Here is an 18,103-nt window from a genome sequence, read left to right as displayed (position 1 = left end):
GAGAACGGCTTCCCGATCGCGTTCCCGGCTCGCGCCGCGCCCAATCGCCCAGGTTTGCACTGCATTCGATGTATATGTTTAATAAAATGAATGTCGAAAAATAAATTGCCCTTCTTAAGACTTACAAGAAAAAAAGAAACACGACGATTAGGTCTAATCTAAAAATCTTGGCTCCTTTTGTTTGTGTACCCTGATGGCGAAAGAAGGATGTGAGATTGCGTAGGTCAAATGGAGCTTTAGCGCAGCCTCCTCTGCATTCCCGCATAATGAATGTTTTTTTTTCTTACCTGTTCAGTTGTAGGGACCAATACGGAAGGTAGCGATTCCGAGGAATTGCTTACGGGCGTCCCGACGACCTGCAACGTTTCGTCACCACCGACGACGGAGTCGCAACCGATTTTAATCTCCCCCGTAGAGTCGCCCCAGGTCGCGGCTGATAGCTCGGGCGTACCTGCTGGACCTACCAATAATGATGAACAGCCTACCTGCGGTACAACGAAACAGCTTAGTTTTGAGGTGGAATACTTTGATTTATAGTATTAAAATAAACGAAGCTCTCGATGATTAAAAATGGAAAGTGACATTGAATTGAATCTACAAGGAGTCAGCGGATGTGTTATAATTATGTATAATAATAATTTTTTATTTCTCTTATATTTTTGGTTTTTCTTTATGTAAGTTAATATTAATTATTTTTTTTAACCGAGTGCATTTTCAGTTTATCTTGAAGATAAATTCTATTATGAATGTGATAAATTCTCTGGGTGGGAAAGCAAATCGATTTTAGTAGCTTTTGTTTTTTTTTCCATGTCAATGCTTTCAAGCAACTACAGCAAAGTAAGGAAGGTCGATAATCATCTTATCGATTAAATTTATTAAATTAATGAGAATTTTCAAGAAGTATATCGATTTCATTTATTTATAAGTGAAGAAGGAATGTACAATATTGGTATTCGATTTATGTTTTGCCATGTAATTATGTTATCCATAATTATTAGAGTCGCGCAGACTTGAGGCTTTCTTTTTTAATCCGAGCGATCCCGTTCTCGCTGCAGGAATTCGAGTGCGACGTGTCGGTCGCGGACGGTGACAGGAGGCGGCAGGAGTTCTCTTTCACTCTGTACGACTTTGACGGGCACGGGAAGATCACCAAGGACGACATAGCTGGTCTGGTGACCACCATTTACGATACGTTAGGCGCTTCGATACAAGTACCGCCGTGCGGCAGTAAGACAATTAAGGTGAAACTGACGGTGTCGCCGGATCAGCGGGGCAGCAGCAGCAGCCAGGCGCCGCGCAATGCCGCTGGCACCTGCCTAAATGCCACGCAAACATCGCAGACTGCTACATTGCCCGATCACCAGCACAACCCGTCCTGCTGCCATTTGAAACACGCCGCCCCGTGTAGCCATGCAACAGCAGCCGCCGCCACCACCGCTACTCGGCATGGCGCGAACAGAGTTCCTAGAAGGAGAAGAGCAACGCGGTATCGTTGTCAGGTGAGACCTACATTCCTCCGTATGTACCACGTTGCGTATGTTATGTATGTATGTATGTATGTACGTATGTACATCGGCAACCGCGATCAGCCGTTCCGACATCTGAGCCATGCACGCGATACGCGACTCGGAATACCAATCGCGGCAGAAGGTATAAGAATAAAGAGATAAAATGTTCTTACAAAAGTTTTTCTCTCGCAAGATTTTCGTATATAACATTTTCATAATTCTATTCATGTTGTCTTTGCAGTTGTCTTCATATATTAAATTAATTAAGGTAATTGGATTCTAATATGGCTTATACCTGAGCTTTACGATTTTTCCTAATCTTTTGCCGAAGTCCAAAATTGAAGATTGTTGGTCAGATTTCAAAAAGCATACATTTCTAAAATAAAAATGAATTTTTTCAAGTATTTACATTTTTCTTAAAATCTTTACTGCACGTAAATATTTAATAGTCTTATTTTTTTAACGTTCAAAAGTGTTTCCTTTTTTTTTTTAAATCTGATCATTAATTTTCAATTTTGAATTCAGCAAAAACTTATAACTGATTACTTTAAATATAACAAAATATCAATGAAATATGTCAGCGGAAATAGATCACGTATGAACTCTTTTCGACATTTTTTTATACAAATAACAAAATACATTTGTGTCTTCTATCATTTTATAAATTACTCGTTTTATAATATTTAATACGTCATTATTCGTGTTACGTTTGTCATTGCTTGCGGTGTTTTAATCGTTATTTCGATTTCCATTGCAGACTGAGCGAAAAGAAGTGGAGACACATAGTGAGGATGACGATGAGAACGCCAGAACGAATCGAGTGCAGCAAGAGGAGCTACGTAGACGAGTCGGTCCGGTGCCCCATTTACCATCTCCCTATTCAAACAGCTCGGAGGGTGATGTGAGCGATGATAGTGACACTTCCCCCGCGTTCTCGCCATTAACGCCGCTTCTTACGACGAATCAGAGGAAACGCAGCGGCGCCCTACAAAGACAACAATTGCTGGAGATTATTCAGGCCAATATGGAGAAAAATAATCTCAGTTTTCATACATCAAGGTAAATCAATTGCAATCATTTTTGCAAAATTATCATATTAAAATTTCACTACAGTAACTTTTACCTATATACGCATAATAAATAATTAAAATTCTTTTTTGAATTGGCAATTTTTTTTTTAATATCTTCGTATATTATTTAATTAAATTCCCCAATTCTTTAATTCAATACATTTGCCAATTGAATCTATTTTTTTTGTCTACAGGAAACGGCATCAAAACGAACAATCGCGCATTCCATCTCATAGTCCCCATGTAGAAACTTCGAATCATAATAATCAGGACTGTCACACCTCTCTGGAGCCTCGTCAAGCGAGCACAAATTATCACAAACCAATCCGGGAAAGCACTCATCATTCCGTGTCGTTTCCCAAAACGCCGGTCAAGTCGCGATCGGCGAATCTCAGAAAAACGCGACACACCACACCGAGGAACAATGTGACACATTCCTCTCCCCAGACTTACACGACGTATTCGCAATTACTGAATCGTAACGTGATCGCGCCAACTATCTACAATGACACGCCGCAGCACACCAACAGTAGCAGCAATGTTCATCGCAACATCGTCAACGTCGTTCCGAATAATAATCAACAAACGGCCAATCATCAGACCATTACCAACAATCGCAACAATTTGCAGCGCAATGACGCGCAATTCGTTCAGACGCAATGTGGCAGAGCGAGCAAGAAGCATCAGCTGAAGCACGCCACGCGAGAGCAAGACCAGGCTCGAGCGATGGCGCAGGTTGTGCGTTGGCTCGAACGTGAATTCTCGCAAAATGCGGTGGCGGCCACGTCCAGTCGAAAACACGTCCACGAGCACATACATCATCACTATCATCACTATCATGCCGAGGCTCTGGTTTAATCGGCACAGCAAATATACTCGACTTTCGAGTTTTTTTGAACTTAGAAATCGTTACAATACGATAAAATCAATTATAGAAAGGATTTCTCGAGGTGTAATTTGTATCTATATTATTGTTATTTAGGAAAACGACTTAGTATTTCATATCGTGAATGATTTTTTTTGAAAATTATAACGTAAGGACTGACGCGTTTTATTTTCGAGCTCTCGTATATACATATTGATTATTTTAGGAAATTGTGTACTAATGAATTGTTCATTGAATCTCCAATTTATTTTCGTGAACAAGGTCGAATCAGTTCATATTTTATACATCATTTGAATATCTACTTTTAATAAATGACGCGCAATCGTACATTTTCATGTGAGCGACTGAGTTTTTCTCGGGTATCGACAAGTACAAATGTTTGCGGTGCTCGTTAGTTTTTTTTGTATAAATTTATAAGCGTCGAGATAAAATGCAATTTTTTTTCACGTTGCAAGTAAAATAGAGCACTGCGATTTACTTGAAGAAAGACATTGCGTATTCGATGTAAATTACGTAACATATATTATCTACGCAAATTTTTTGAGCAAAGAGATGATAGTTACTACAAATCTCAGGCTTATGGTACGTCATATTAACGACAGTAACGAAACGTCAACAGAGTAGGATCGCAATTTAGTGACAAAATATGTTTACTGTACATATATTTACGACCGTGTTTTCTGGAATTGAAAAGCAACACACAAACTATTGTGCAAAATTACATTTTTGAACGAAAGAAAGAAAAATGCAGTCGCTTTTTCTCAATTCAAATGCGATACGACGGCTATCCATCATTGTATATAGAAAATATCCCAAAGAGAATCTTTTCAGTACACAAGCGTTACGATTAAGGGAAACAGCCTAAAGTCGTAACAACAGCAAAGCGTTCGAATCATAAAAGACTCCACTATAAATGTTCCTGTATAACCAGAGAGTTATAATTCTCTTTGTCGACGTAGTATTCCTAGAAAACTCTCGAACGCAATTTTGATGGTGCTTGTATACCCGTGCAGTCGAGCAAACGCGCAATTTCGATAAAAAAAAAAAACGCTTGAATCTCATATACAGGGCGTTTCACTTCTATCAGGTAATATTTCAGTAATGTATTTCTTGGCCACCTAGATGAAATTCTGTTCGGCGGAAATATCAGAGTACTGAATTGAAAAGATTGAAAGATAAAGTGCGATTTAAAAAAATTTGTTTAATTAAGTTTTAGTAGAAATCAAGTTAAACTTTGGAAGAAGGGATAGGTAAGACGATATTCTGCTCGATTAATCTCGTGTTCGCGAGCAAATCTTGATAGAATTTTAATTTCTTTCGAGACTTGGTTCGAAGAATGTATAATGTTAAAAATTGAATGATTACAAAATTGTATTTAGGGCGATAAAGGGCAACATTTTTGCTCCGAAATATATCTTTAGAATCAGAAAAGTTGTGAAGTTAGTATATGGGACGAACCTCTGGAATCGAACTCAGAACACGACTTCGAGAGATACGTAAAATACGTCTTTGTACGAATCGGCTGTTTTTCGAACAAAACACTTCGCCCCAATTTGCCATTAAAGAACGATATGCCTTAGCGGTGGTACACCCTGTATATCTTGCTAGTCTTATATTACGACAAATAAAGCTCTCATTATCCGCGAAGTACAATGACTACTTGGAAAGAGAGTGACAATTGAGTTCTTACTAGTGCCTTGTAATCTAGAACTCGTTTCGTACTCGCGAATATATTGGTCCCAGTTTTGCAAAAATCGATTATTTTTCTTCTACTCGTCGCACGAGCGAAGACTGTCCCGTATTTGGGCAGCCAGTATTTTTCGGATTTGACGTTTTATTAATAACCGCCGCAGGAATTTTGATCGTTAAATGGCGTAATATTTATTAGTAACGCGCGAAGGGATACGCGTGCGAACGGATCTATGAAAATCGACAATATTTCACAATCGGGTGTCACAATGAAGAGTATTACGATTACCTTTAGCTATAGCGATCAATATTACGATTAAGACTAATGTTAAGATACATTGACAAATGTAAGGGTCCTAGATAATTATGTTGCGGGACATGTAATTTTATATATCGACATTTGTAATCCCTGTAGATATTTTCTGTAACTTTTTTTCTATTGATATTTATTAAAACATTTTTATACTACGCCCCACTCGTATTTATTTACTGGATTAAACCACGTGGCTTAATGCATGTGACCTCTGATGATAAAAATTCTCACATTTCATAATATTTTTGAGTTTTCTGTATTTTAAATTTATGAAGGTTTTTGAAAAAATAGCTTAAACTTCAAATTTTATTATTTTTTTTTTTTTCCCCAGAAATCATAGAATGAGAAACTATCAGAATTTACATATATAAAAAATTTCAGAAAAAATGTAGACTTGCTCAGTATTTCTGAAGTATTCCAATTTGTAAGAAGCCTAAAACATTTTCTAAAATGTTATACAGAAACTTAGAAAAATTTTAAAACTTGTACAGAAATTTTGAAAAATTATATGAAAAATTTTAAGAAATATTTTCATCAAGAACATATTTCGTGGAAGAAACATTAAAATCAATTAATACTAAAAGTACTGAACAATCATTGATTTTACTTTTTAGATTAATATATTTTTTAAAAGATAGGATTCTGAAACTTGGATAGGATTTTTTTTAATTGTTCTTTCTACCGATAAAATATTTGGATTTTCATCACTTTCTTAATTTTTCTATTAATTTATTCGATTGGTCCTTTTTAGTGAGTAAGAAACGTTGGGTACTTTTAGTGTTAAAAATCGGTCTTCTGATCATTGAGAAAATTAAGACACAACTAATCTGACTTTAAAGATTTCTAAAAAAAAAACGTAATTTTATATTCGGAAAAATAAATATCAACTTTATGATTTTCATGTAACATTTGTAGTTTCTCTGCAAAATTAAAATTCTTCGATTTTCGAGCGAGGATTGATCAAGGCTCATTTCACTCACTTTGAAAGAACGATCACCCGCGATATTTCTGGACGTCACTTTATTATACATACATAACCAAAGGACCTTTGTACAAAACACTTTTGCGTGTCTGCGTTAAATTTTTCGACTCGCCATCGAGAGAGTTGCGTGAACTGCGTGAAGTTAATTATACATATGTATCTCACCCTCTATTCGATCGTAAAATGCTTATCCTTACTCTTACAATTATCTTACGAGACAAAACAACTTTTGTCGAAATAATTAGAGGAAGAAACGTCTCCCCGGGGAGAGAAAAAGGGAGGACGTTTCTTTTCTACAGGTATATAAAATTCTCTCTACTTAATTAAGATAGCATGGGAGAACGCGCGAATCGCGCAGATTCGGCGAAACTGGTTACAAGCACAGAAACTTATTCAATTTGCGTTTAAACGGTCATCATATCGTTCCCACATTTTTAACGGTGCTATTCTCTCTTTTTTTTTCAATATATTAATCCTGTCACGCGTTATAACAAACGGCTGTTCGTGTCTTTAATATTTTTTCTTGTTTAATAAACGTCTTATTTTCGCGTCTTTTCATCGCACAATTATAAGATTTGTACAATCACGCGCAATTTCGTTGTAATAACATTAGAAAAGAAAAAAATCCCGACGACACGGAAGGTAGCGTTTAATGATAGGAATGCAGAACGATTTGTCTTCGAATTCATCACACGTATGACGGAGTTTTCAATTACGCGCAATCTTCGCGGTTTAATTTATCCATTATGAGATGCGCGCGTAAAGCTGCAAGCTTAATCAAAGTTAATTAAAAAATAAGGAAAAAAAAAGATAAGAAAATTACGCGTGCTCGCTCGTTTAAGAATTTTTACTACTGCGATCGACAGCGGAGAGGAGAAGAGATCCAGCCCAGTAAACACCAACTAAACTCTGTAAGACAGAATATTCCTAGAGTGTTATATGAATAATAAAAAAAAAAAAGGTAAATAATATTCATATAACATTCGAGGAATATTATGTGCTTATAAGGGAGCAACATATAACATGTTATAATTGCACATTCAACAATGGATGCTTGCTTTTTAGCAAGAGATCAGCTTGTAATACAGTAAATCATTATACATTCTTATCGTTCGCCAATGTTAAACAAAGATGATATGATACTGTGTGATCACACTAAGTCTCTTGCTGAAAAGCACCAAATGTAAGACGTGTGTTATATTAGATTTACGTTACTCAGGCCCAGTTTCACAACTCATGGCTAACTCTTAACCGAGATTTAACTTATTCTTCATCTCTTTATAATGTTAAAAGTGGAAAGAGATGAGAAACAAGTTGAACCTCAGTCAAGCGTTAACTGGGAGTTGTGAAACTGAGCCTCAGTGTGAAATTATAATATTGACGTTATGTTAGTTTTAGTTGGTGCTTACTGAGATTCAACGAGAAAATCGCATGCAGAGCCGATCCGAATGTCCGATGAGAAATATGTACATGTTATAGTTGAGGAAGGGGAGAATTTACGGTCGCGAGGAAGTAGAAGTTGAGAAGAAAACGTAAAGAAACGCGCGGTGCGAGAAAGATATGATCACTAGAGTCCTACGTACGCGGTACGCATATACCACGATCGATATATGTCAACGAATATATACATCGTACAGTTAGTTTATTTGATTACCTTAGCAAACCAGCATCCGAAGCACTTATATATATCTAATAAGAGCTAACGTTAAGACACTTAATCGTTACGCGAGTCGAAAACGCTCCTCCATAATCTCTTAGCGTGGTCGCATTTGTGTAATTTAACTCGGTCCCGAATGGCACCTGGTATCTTCAGATGTGTGCAAGCATCGACGGCTTCGTCACCTGATGATGTCACGTTCGTCCATCGGAGCTATCGGAGTGCAGGTTTGAGATGAAAGTCGAATACGTGTAAGAATGAAGAGGATCCGGTAGATGAGTCTCCCGGCGATAAATTTTCTTTTCTTTCGGAATCGGAAAAAAATAATTTCTCGCGCAACGTCGAATTACATTTCATTAAACACATCTTAGTCGTACTTAATGAGGTCGGAATGAAGAACGATTTCTAGAAAATGCGTGCAAGCGAACAACGCGTCATCATCGTCTTCACGTCGACAATTATGCGTAATTGCGTATACTGATTGCACATTTTGCTGACGATATCGCGCTTGTACCTTTTTTTCTTTTTTTTTGATATAAAAAAAGAAAAGAGAAATGCATCAAGCGTTTTTAAAGCGAAATTGAATAATAATAAGATAAGATGAGCAAACAGTTCTGCGTGTGTATTGTTAGAATTTTTTTAGTTAAATTCATACAATATGCCTTGTATGCGTATATTTTTCAAATACAATGTGCAATGGACCAAGTATGACAGGATTGATATCTTACTCGTGTATGCGTGTCCCATCTCGAGAATCAAAAATTTCACCTTAACCATTTAGTTATAATAATGTCGTATTCTATCTCTTCTTTTCTTTCGAGCAGAGGTCGATATGCCTGTTCTCTCGTTTTTTTTTTAACGGCATAACGGGATCGTGCGTTTGCGCTCAACGTATAGCGTCCATGATCATTAAGAAACAATAAGCGATTATCGAGAGAATTGCAAAATTACTTTATGTGAAATGAAAAGCGGGTGTCTTGTGATACGTGCTAAGTGAATTGCAATATGATCGCCCTAATTTCACTCGGAACGCTACGAGGAAGTTTCCTCGATAGTAACACTTGTATGCACAATTTTGATTATCTAATCGCTTTATATACACGGGTCCGGGCGAAATCAAGCAAGAGAACGACAGTATCTTAACGGTCGATGTATAAAATACGTTTACACATATCCCAACACGGAATCTAATCAAAGAAAATTCATCATCGCAATCGACGAGCACTTTTAATGCTCGAAGTTGCCGATCTCTCTCAAAACATTATAAATAATCTATCTGTTTCGCAAGATCTTCATACTTCTATGGTCATAGTGTATAAAAAGAGAAACACACATGTCTCATTACACATTACACAATCAAACGATATACGTTCTTAACGATTCCTCGATGGAAAAAAAATCAGACACAAGATTACATTCTCCGCAACAAACGTACAGAATATAAAATATGCTATATTAAAATATATGTAAATTTATATAAATTTGGCGAAATATATATAAATCATAACTGTATCATATCATCTAACATGTGATATTAAATATACACTCCGTCATTCTAAAACCTTTGATGAAAAAAAAAAGGTCAAATTAACACATACATAAATCAAGATTTATACAATTAAAGTTCAAGACTTATCGCTCTAAATAAGTATTGTTTCTTTCTTCTCTAAAAATTACGTCTACGTAACTAAAATCGTAATAATGTGGCACCACTCTCTCGCTCTCGCTTTCGTTCGTTCGCTCTCTCTCTCTCTCTCTCTCTCTCTCTCAATCTTTCAATCTTCAATTACGAACCCTATGATTTTACAACGGGCCATCGTAAGTGCAAATTGAAAAAACAAATTATAAGCAACGTGCTACTTTCCGTTCGCGAGTTTCTCGCGAATCCTTGGCTTGACAAGGAGACAATTCAGGGCACTTCTTTACTCTGCCTGTCTTTATATAGGCGCTGGACCATTTATACGTGCTATTTTTAACAGCAAGGATTCAGCATAATGTACAGTAGTGTATTGTACTTCGAAATCTTTTACCGATCGATCGACCAAAGATTAGCTCGGCGGATCGGTAAAACTCGGGCTTATTCTCGTTTTTTCTGTCGATACTATTTCTTTTTAACTCTTTGTATCTTTCTCTCTCTCTCTCTTTCTCTCTCTCTGTTTTACAGAATACATATAACTCCTACCTCTTCCAGATGCATGTGTATTTGTACATAGTATATATCATATCCAATGGAAAGTGTACATTAAAATTAACTGAATCACGTACGGTTCACTCACAACATCAAAAATAGACTATTGCAAGAGTGCATTAGTATGTGACACCCTGTAGATTAGTTATTACTCAACTCAAGGTACCATTCCCACACATTCCGTGACTTTCTTCCCCTGAAGGAGTCTGAGACGTAGACGATATGTACAAATTTTGTATGATATCACAATATCGCTCGCATAAATCTCTGAGTCTTTTTTTCTTATTATTTTTTACTTTTCTTTTTTTTCAAATGCGACTTGACGAATCAGAGATACAAGTCGTTGATCCCGTATCATTGGACTATAATATTATCGCAGCACACATGATACATTTAAGAATCTTGAGATCCATATACATAAGTATATATTACATAACAAATTGATTGCAATTTTAAGTGGTGTACCACACGTACATATTGCCTACGATACAGACTCAGCTGTAACTGTAGCATTAAAAAAAGCAACTTTAAGTTAATTTTATGCCCGACCGCGTGGTTTCTTCCTTGAAGAAGGTGCTTCCTCAGACGAAACAACACCGGTGGTAGCGGCCACACGCTTCGGACGTCCTGCTATTTTACTCGATTGCTGTGTGGCTTGAGCAGAACCTTCAAATTTAATTTAATTTTATTAAGAAATATAATTCAAATTTTCATTCAATTGAGTATATCTTATTAACGTAATATATATATTTTATATATTTTTTCATCATATCAAGTAACCAATTTAAATTATTTTATAAAATTCTATTGAATAGTAGAATTTTTTACAAAAAATTCATTTTTTTCATAAAATGTATTGAAAAATAACAGAGAATTCGTTTTAACGTGTAATACGTGTAAAACGTTTCATACCTCCAGGTTTTGTTCTCGGAACCCCTCTGGTGCCATTATTACTTTGCTGCTTGCCGTTCTTCTTTAAATCCAACTTCTTCATTTCTACATTATTTTTGGTATCCGTCACGGTGGAATTGGTAGCGGGATTGACAGTAGTTGTAGTAGTAGCAGCAGTTGCAGGAGCACTAGCAGCAACTGCTGTAGCAGCTGTAGTCGCGTTAGTCGTGGCAACTGCAGCAGTAGTAGTAATAGCAGTAGTAGAAACATGATCGTTGTCTAAACTATTGCCGGACTTTGTGCTTCTGTTTAGTGCTCTCTCTGCTCTACTGCTGCCTTTCGCGACAGATTTAGCGATCGCCAATGCTTTGACCGATCGTTTCTTCGCACGACTCGCTTTGGACGTTTTCCGATTTCGATCAGATTCTTCATCATCTACATCATCATCCGTAGAATTCGCAATTCGCTTAGACTTTTTACGATTTGTCTTTTCGTTATGCAAGCTTTTTCTTCTCTTCAGCTGTGATTCATCTTTATAAAGCGACAGATCCACTGTGGAAATAAATTGTAATTATTTATTTGATATGTAAAACTGTACATAAGACAATAGACTATAAAATTTGTGAATATTTATTATCATTTTGTGTAATTATTATTATTACTTACATCCATCAGGATGTTCTTCTGTAACTCGAGGTTTCTCAGACACTCCAGCCTCAACATCAATAGCCCGTTTTAAGATATTTTCTGTACGTAACAGCTCTATTCTGGTTAGCCAGAATTTATGTTTGTCGACTTTGTTTAGGTTTAGATTTGTTAATATACAATCAAAATCTGAAAATTAAAAGAGATAGAATTAAGAAAGATAAATACAACATATATCATCTTAATATAATAGTGATAAGAGTATGTAATAATGCTATAAATAAAAATAATAGTGTGACAGTACCTATGGTATCATAGAAATCGGGTGAATAGAATTCGCCATTGGTTTTATCTTGAGACAACCAACGTATACGTATGCGTCTGCTTGATTTGTAGATATTTTGCATCGCTTGACAAACATAAAAGCTTCCTTCTGCATTCCTCACAGCCAAAAATTCGTTTCTAATAATAAATATTTAATAATTAATTCTCATTCATAAATATATAAAGATACTAAGTTGTTTAAATATTTTTGTTAAATATGAGATGCTTACTTATAGAACACGATGAGTTTGTCGTCAGGCGCTTTAGAACCAGGAGTTTTATTGAGATTTTTGACCAGTAAAGCGATCTCTGGTAATGGACTTTGATAGGGTTGTGTTTGAATCCGGTTTCTCTTAGGTTTACTTGCTCCATCGGTGACTGCAGTAGTAGCTACTTTCAAATCTTTCAGTTCTCTGGATTTTCGTTTGGTTGTCTTCGGAGAGGTAGTGACTTTCGCATCAGGTTTATATGTACTAGTTAATGTCGCAGCTGCATTATCGCTCGATACTTTCAAACTCTGATTTGTAGGTTTTGCCTTTGGAACATCGTTCTTAGTTTGTGTATCTTCTGGCTTATGTGGAGATTGTTTTATATGTACAGAAGTATTAACGGCTTTGCCATCTGATTCCTTTGATCCATTATTTACAGGCACCTTCTTTTCCTCAACTTTGTTTTGTGCCGGTGTGCATATTGCTATAAAAATAAATACAATTGCATACAAATAATTTACATATAAATATAAACATTTGCATTTATTTTTTTTCTTTATTATTATGTAACATAGATTTATATTAATATTTTGCTTTAATTCGCGTAATGTTATTCTATGTCTCATTTAATTCATTTTATTTTAAATTTTACTTTAAACAAAACAATTTTAATAACAGAATATAAAATATTTTTTATGTTATTAGATACATTCTATTACTAGATATATTCTTTCTCAAGTAAAGAAAATGTTAATTTACATATAGAGAGTTAAGAAGAATATGTTACTTACGAGTATTCACTGGAAACTCTATTAAAGAAGTTAGCACTTGTTCCGATTGCATTTCACACGGTTGTTCTTGAGCAGGAGTCTCTGGACTCAGGTTGTTGTTTCTGTTGGATTCATTTTGTTTTACAACAGCAGGCACGTCTTGCTCGGTTTCAGTTTTCGTAATCTCCACACCGTTTGGAATCAATTTTTCCGCTTCTGGTTCCTTTTCCATGTTACTTCCTATGTATGGTGGAGTCTGATACACCGAGGGTCTATGGTCTTGCACCAGACTAAGTGGTTGACTGGGTGGTTGCAGCGTGACATAGCTTAGTCCGCTGCCAGTCAGGGGTTTCATCGATCCTGACTCTGATCCTGGTACCACTTTCTGTGCCATGGCATTTATGGGGAGCATGGAGTGGCTGGTAGAATACAGCTATGTACCTAGATGTCATTAATGTTAAAGTCTTGTGTCCAAAATGCTAGAAATCAGACTGGGATCTCAGATGAAGAAAGAATTGATCACTCACATTAGTAATGTAATCAAATTGTTCAAATATGTGACTTAATTAATTCTTTCCTAGTTAATTCTTTTTCTGAGATACCGAATCGATTTTTAGCATCATGGACACAAGGTTTAAGACAAGCACTCTTTCTCAATCACAGGAATAATATTTATTTACGAATATAAAACCGATAAAGCAATAACAAGCAGGAGATAAAACAATGCTTTGCAAAATTAATTTATTTACACTGAATTATATTCCGATAACGTACCGTGCGCGTTAATTGTGTACAGTCAAGAACTCTATATTTTTACTATAATTCGTTCAAATATAAAGTTGTGCACAACGAAATGGTGTGTGCAATTACTGTTTGTACTTGACAATTACTCCGCTAATTAAACTGAATACGCTGCGAGTCTCGTATCTATTGCTATTCCCGAACATATCGGAGCAATTAAGAAACAAGAAGAAAAAAGTCACATGATAATACAAAGTTTATATAACACAATTATCATCGCGAGTACATTACGAGCACTTTTACTGTATATATCCCTACACAGCGGACCGAGTACCTGAGCGCGTTGCCGCGAACGTAATCCGACGATAAAAAAAAAATGGAAACGTTTGTTTCCGCTAATAGGCGAAGAACGCGAGACAGGGAGGAAAAACGCCTGTGTGTGTGAGAAAGAGAAAGAGAGAGAAGAGGGAGGGAAGGAGAGTGAGAGAGAGGAGAGGAGGGGGGGAGGGAGAGCGCAAGAGCGAGAACGAAAGCGAGAGAAAGAGAGAGAGAGGGCACGAGAGCGAGAGAAACGCGGGGACGAAGAAGCGGGCGCGTGGCGAAAAGCGACGAGAAAATCGTGAAAGGTGGGAAAGGAGACGAGTGTGCAGAGGCTAGGCGGACACGAGGGGTAGGGTGGTGGGGGAGGGGGTAATTAAAGGAGTAAACATAAACACGGGCGAATTTTCGCCGCGGGGACGCAGCTGGCGGGACGAACGCAACGCGCGCGGCGCGGCGCGACGCGGCGCGGCGGTTCAGGATGGCGCGCTCGCGCTCGCTCGCTACGTTACTGTACGTTACCAGCGATCCTGCAGGAGAGCGGGGTAGAGGAGGGGTAGCCGTGTAACAGGAATCCGCCACAGCGCACAGTGGTGGGTCCTCCGTGCCCGGATGGTTGACCGCCGTCGCTCGTTGCGTTGCCAACACGCACACACACGGGTTAGCTCGTTCGCCCAAACGTTTGGCCGGCACGCAGTGAGCCTCGTCCCACGCCTATCATTTCATACGGCGTACACGCGCCATAACGAACTTAACGCGACGACCTAAGCCGAACTTTAGGTAGGAGTACGCCACTGCAGAAGCACGGTTAAACACGCACAATTCGCCAAACAACAGGACCGACGAGAGCGACGAGGAAGTTACGCGCTTCTTCGACGATGGCCCTGGTTTTACCAGCGAGAGCGAGCAGGAATGCCAGTCGTTAGATGGCGTCGGTTCCCCCCCGGACGCCATGCGTGATTCGACTCGGTCCTCGTCGCCGTGCAAGCTGATTCGTCGACGTAGCCGCCAATGAGGCGTCGCCCGACGTTAAGACACGATTCACAGTAATTCATTACGGCGCGTGCGCGAGTGCCGCGATCGAGGTTTGCACTTTGCACTCTTTGCTATTCCGATGATTACGAAAGTCTACCTAACCTACAAAACTTTGTGTACATACACTCGTTATTTTGTAAAATTAGTATGAAACAGAACATTAGAAGAATGATAGCAAGAGACTTTGTGCTAAAGTATCCTAAGGTATAAGAAGACATTTTTAAAACCTTTCAACCGTAGGGATCAACTAAAAAAGAAATATACGTTCGGATTAACTGACATCAAGGTTTTTGCCAACGAATTTCTAAAAATCGGTAAGAGATGCGGCATACTTTTAAATTGATAAAGTCGAATTGCACAAAAGATGCTCCTCGAAAAGTCCAGGTTTGAAATCACCCTGTGATTGGAGTAATATTTTTCGTGATAAATTCTTTGAGATACATCATTATTCGATTAACGCCAAATTTAATTTACGATATTACATACTATTTCAGCTTTAGGATGAAAAAAATTAGGGTAAAATGAGATACAAGACATAGAGATGATGTTTTTAAAATATAATAACCCAATTAAAGTTTAATGTCATTGGTTAACTCTTGATATATATTGCTTTCAAGAAATACTTCCAGAAAAAAAACTTGCTCTTATTAGATTTTATTCATTGCATATTAGATATATTGAACATGACAAATTAAAAATTATAGGATCAAGATGAATATCCCGCCGATTCAACAGCCAGGTGCTATGGGTGTGGGACAAATGGGACAGCCAGTAAATCCTCAGTTGTCCCAGAATCAACAACAGGCGCAACAAACGCAACAGCAACAAGTTCAGCAGCAACAGCAACAACAGCAGCAGCAACAGCAGCAGCAACAGCAGCAACAAACACAGGACAAGCTTGATAATATCTCTAAAGTAAAATCTCTGGTTGGACCTTTGAGGGAATCATTAGCCATAGCTCTTAAAACTGCGGCACAGACGTTGCATCAAAATAGCTTGGTCGATGTAGGAACCATGAAGGGTATAGAGCAGCCAGATCATCGATTTAACAAGAATATGGAAGAATTCTATTCCATTTGTGACCAGATAGAGCTGCATCTGAAGACTTCCGTGGAATGTCTGTCCCAGCATTCCAGTTCGGTTCGATACCTACCGATGTCCGTTATAACAACTCGCACCGACACGGTGAGCTCGCAGGAGGGACCAGCGTTGTCTTATCCACAGTTTCTAATGACAGTGCGCGCGCAAGTGGCATATGGTCGGGAGATACATGACACTCTTATGTCTCACGCTCGCGCGATATCATCTGGTGAACAATCTTAATTTTTAATTCTAGAAAAATGTTTTCAAGTGCTCAGTAAAATAAGACGTTATTTGAAGTATTAAAACAATCGTATTCCGCAATCTAGTAATAAGTTTTTTTTTAGAAAATAATGACTATGAAGATGTTATTTAATAAATTATGTGCAAATTGAAATATATACACATTGTTATTATGTGATTAATATACAGGGCAGCATACGAAATATCATATTATTTAGTTATGCAGTTTTCAGGCTTTGGTAATTAATTATATATCAGAGAAACGCTCCTTGGCGTTTTGTCCAGTTCTGCATCAATTTGATTAAAAATAAATGTTTTGTACATATAAATCAAGTAATGCGACATTTTGTGTGCCACTGTATATAAGAAGAAATTTCTTAATTTTCTATACACATAGGATATTTTAAAGCTGATGAGTAAGTTTGAAAAACAAATATATTTGACAAAAATGGACAAAATTAATAACTTTCAAGTTTTCATTAAGCTCCCTACTTTAAATAGTAATATTTTCATTGGTATACTTTTATGGAAAAATCAATTACGATCTCAAAATCTAAATACAAGCTGTATGATATTTAATGACTTAAAAATTTTATGCATGATATAAATCGATGTGAGACAATTTTTCAATTATTTCCGTTTCAATATAGTATAATTTTAATCTCGGTTCAATTTTTGGAACTAAAAAAAAATAAAGAGTTAATTGAACAAATTAAAATTGAAGTGCATTGGCTATGTCCTATCGACGTAAATTAACTTCAATCTCGATTCAATAATTTGCTCTTCATCCTTTTTTAATTTTTAGAATTGAAACATGAGTTAGTTGAATCCCGAGATTGAAATAAAGCTGTATTGGTAAATCAATTGCGAAACATAACGAATGTTTGTCGATCGCAAGTAAAGTTTGTACGACAGCGTAACATATCGTCAACATCTCGTTTAGAGTTCCGTGAACGAGACATTGCCTAAAGGCATGCCCGTCCCATTCCCTTCACCCCTCCAGCCCATTCTGATAATACCATGCCGAAAGTTTGTACGTAGCGAGGACGGTAGCGTCGTCGGCGCGGTACAATAAACTCGGAAGTAAAGTTTACATTCCGTAATACAGCTATACAGGTCGGTCGCCGCGATTTGCGGTCACGTATAGCAGAAATGCAGATTGGCCAGGGGGGGCCGGAAAGGCGTGCAGGAAGCGCTACTGTCAGTTGGATTGGTGTTTCGTAGCGGCGCGCCGTACGATCATTCGAAAAGGAAGGACCACCTCTGTTCACCATATTTGGTAAACTTTCCCTAATATGGTAACGTCTACTTCTAAATATGGCAGCCGGGGACGCCCTCTCGGTGTGCGATGTACCACTGCGCGGCCACACTCGTGGCCGAATATCGTCCGAACGAAAATATCTAGGAACGATCTACCGATCGAACGGGACAGTACGAAGTCTGGGAGATTTTTCGATATCGATTTCGGCGCGGATCCTCGTCCCGTCAGGGCCATGGCGTTACGGTGGACTAGTTTTTTACGGCGTAGTCGCTCGACGGTGGGGGGAACTTCGG

The 18,103-nt window shown here is 37.7% G+C and overlaps 3 protein-coding genes across 6 annotated transcripts in view; 2 read left to right on the top strand and 1 right to left on the bottom strand.

Moving 5' to 3' along the window:
• The window catches only part of LOC108746025 (protein naked cuticle homolog 2), an 18,176-nt gene extending 4,587 nt beyond the window's left edge, over positions 1–13,589 (top strand). The window contains exons 2-7 of one of the 2 annotated variants that reach the window (XR_001939132.1): positions 296–516; positions 1,056–1,499; positions 2,266–2,567; positions 2,773–4,065; positions 4,564–4,567; positions 13,578–13,589. Coding sequence is in view for 1 of the 2 variants with exons in the window: in XM_018482507.1 (XP_018338009.1) it covers positions 296–516; positions 1,056–1,499; positions 2,266–2,567; positions 2,773–3,436 (1,631 nt within the window). In the remaining variant the exon portion in view is untranslated. Of the gene's footprint in view, positions 1–295; positions 517–1,055; positions 1,500–2,265; positions 2,568–2,772; positions 5,619–13,577 lie in introns of those variants that run through there. The other variant, XM_018482507.1, reaches the window with a different exon arrangement.
• Positions 9,715–15,133, bottom strand: LOC108746023. Of its 3 annotated transcripts, none has more exons than XM_018482502.1 (7): positions 14,714–15,133; positions 13,154–13,573; positions 12,384–12,846; positions 12,134–12,291; positions 11,851–12,018; positions 11,206–11,736; positions 9,715–10,959 (listed from the first exon to the last, which is right to left on the bottom strand). In XM_018482502.1, the coding sequence occupies exons 2-7, from the start codon at positions 13,542–13,544 to the stop codon at positions 10,832–10,834; spliced, it is 1,839 nt and encodes a 612-aa protein (XP_018338004.1). In that variant the 5' UTR covers positions 13,545–13,573; positions 14,714–15,133; the 3' UTR covers positions 9,715–10,831. The 3 variants fall into 3 exon arrangements, with proteins under 3 accessions (XP_018338004.1, XP_018338006.1, XP_018338005.1); XM_018482504.1 differs by lacking the exon at positions 14,714–15,133 and adding an exon at positions 14,208–14,297; XM_018482503.1 differs by lacking the exon at positions 14,714–15,133 and adding an exon at positions 13,907–14,160.
• An 807-nt stretch (positions 15,134–15,940) lies between these two features.
• LOC108746028 (serum response factor homolog) overlaps positions 15,941–18,103 on the top strand; it is a 21,117-nt gene continuing 18,954 nt past the window's right edge. The window contains exon 1 of the mRNA XM_018482515.1: positions 15,941–16,119. Coding sequence (XP_018338017.1) covers positions 15,971–16,119 — 149 coding nt within the window. The 5' untranslated portion in view covers positions 15,941–15,970. The remainder of the gene's footprint in view (positions 16,120–18,103) is intronic.

Source organism: Trachymyrmex septentrionalis, unplaced genomic scaffold (genome assembly GCF_001594115.1).
Source record: "Trachymyrmex septentrionalis isolate Tsep2-gDNA-1 unplaced genomic scaffold, Tsep1.0 scaffold16, whole genome shotgun sequence".
NCBI lineage: Eukaryota > Metazoa > Arthropoda > Insecta > Hymenoptera > Formicidae > Trachymyrmex > Trachymyrmex septentrionalis.
The sequence above is the reverse complement of the archived record's forward strand: the minus strand, read 5'-3'. Positions and strand labels throughout refer to the sequence as shown.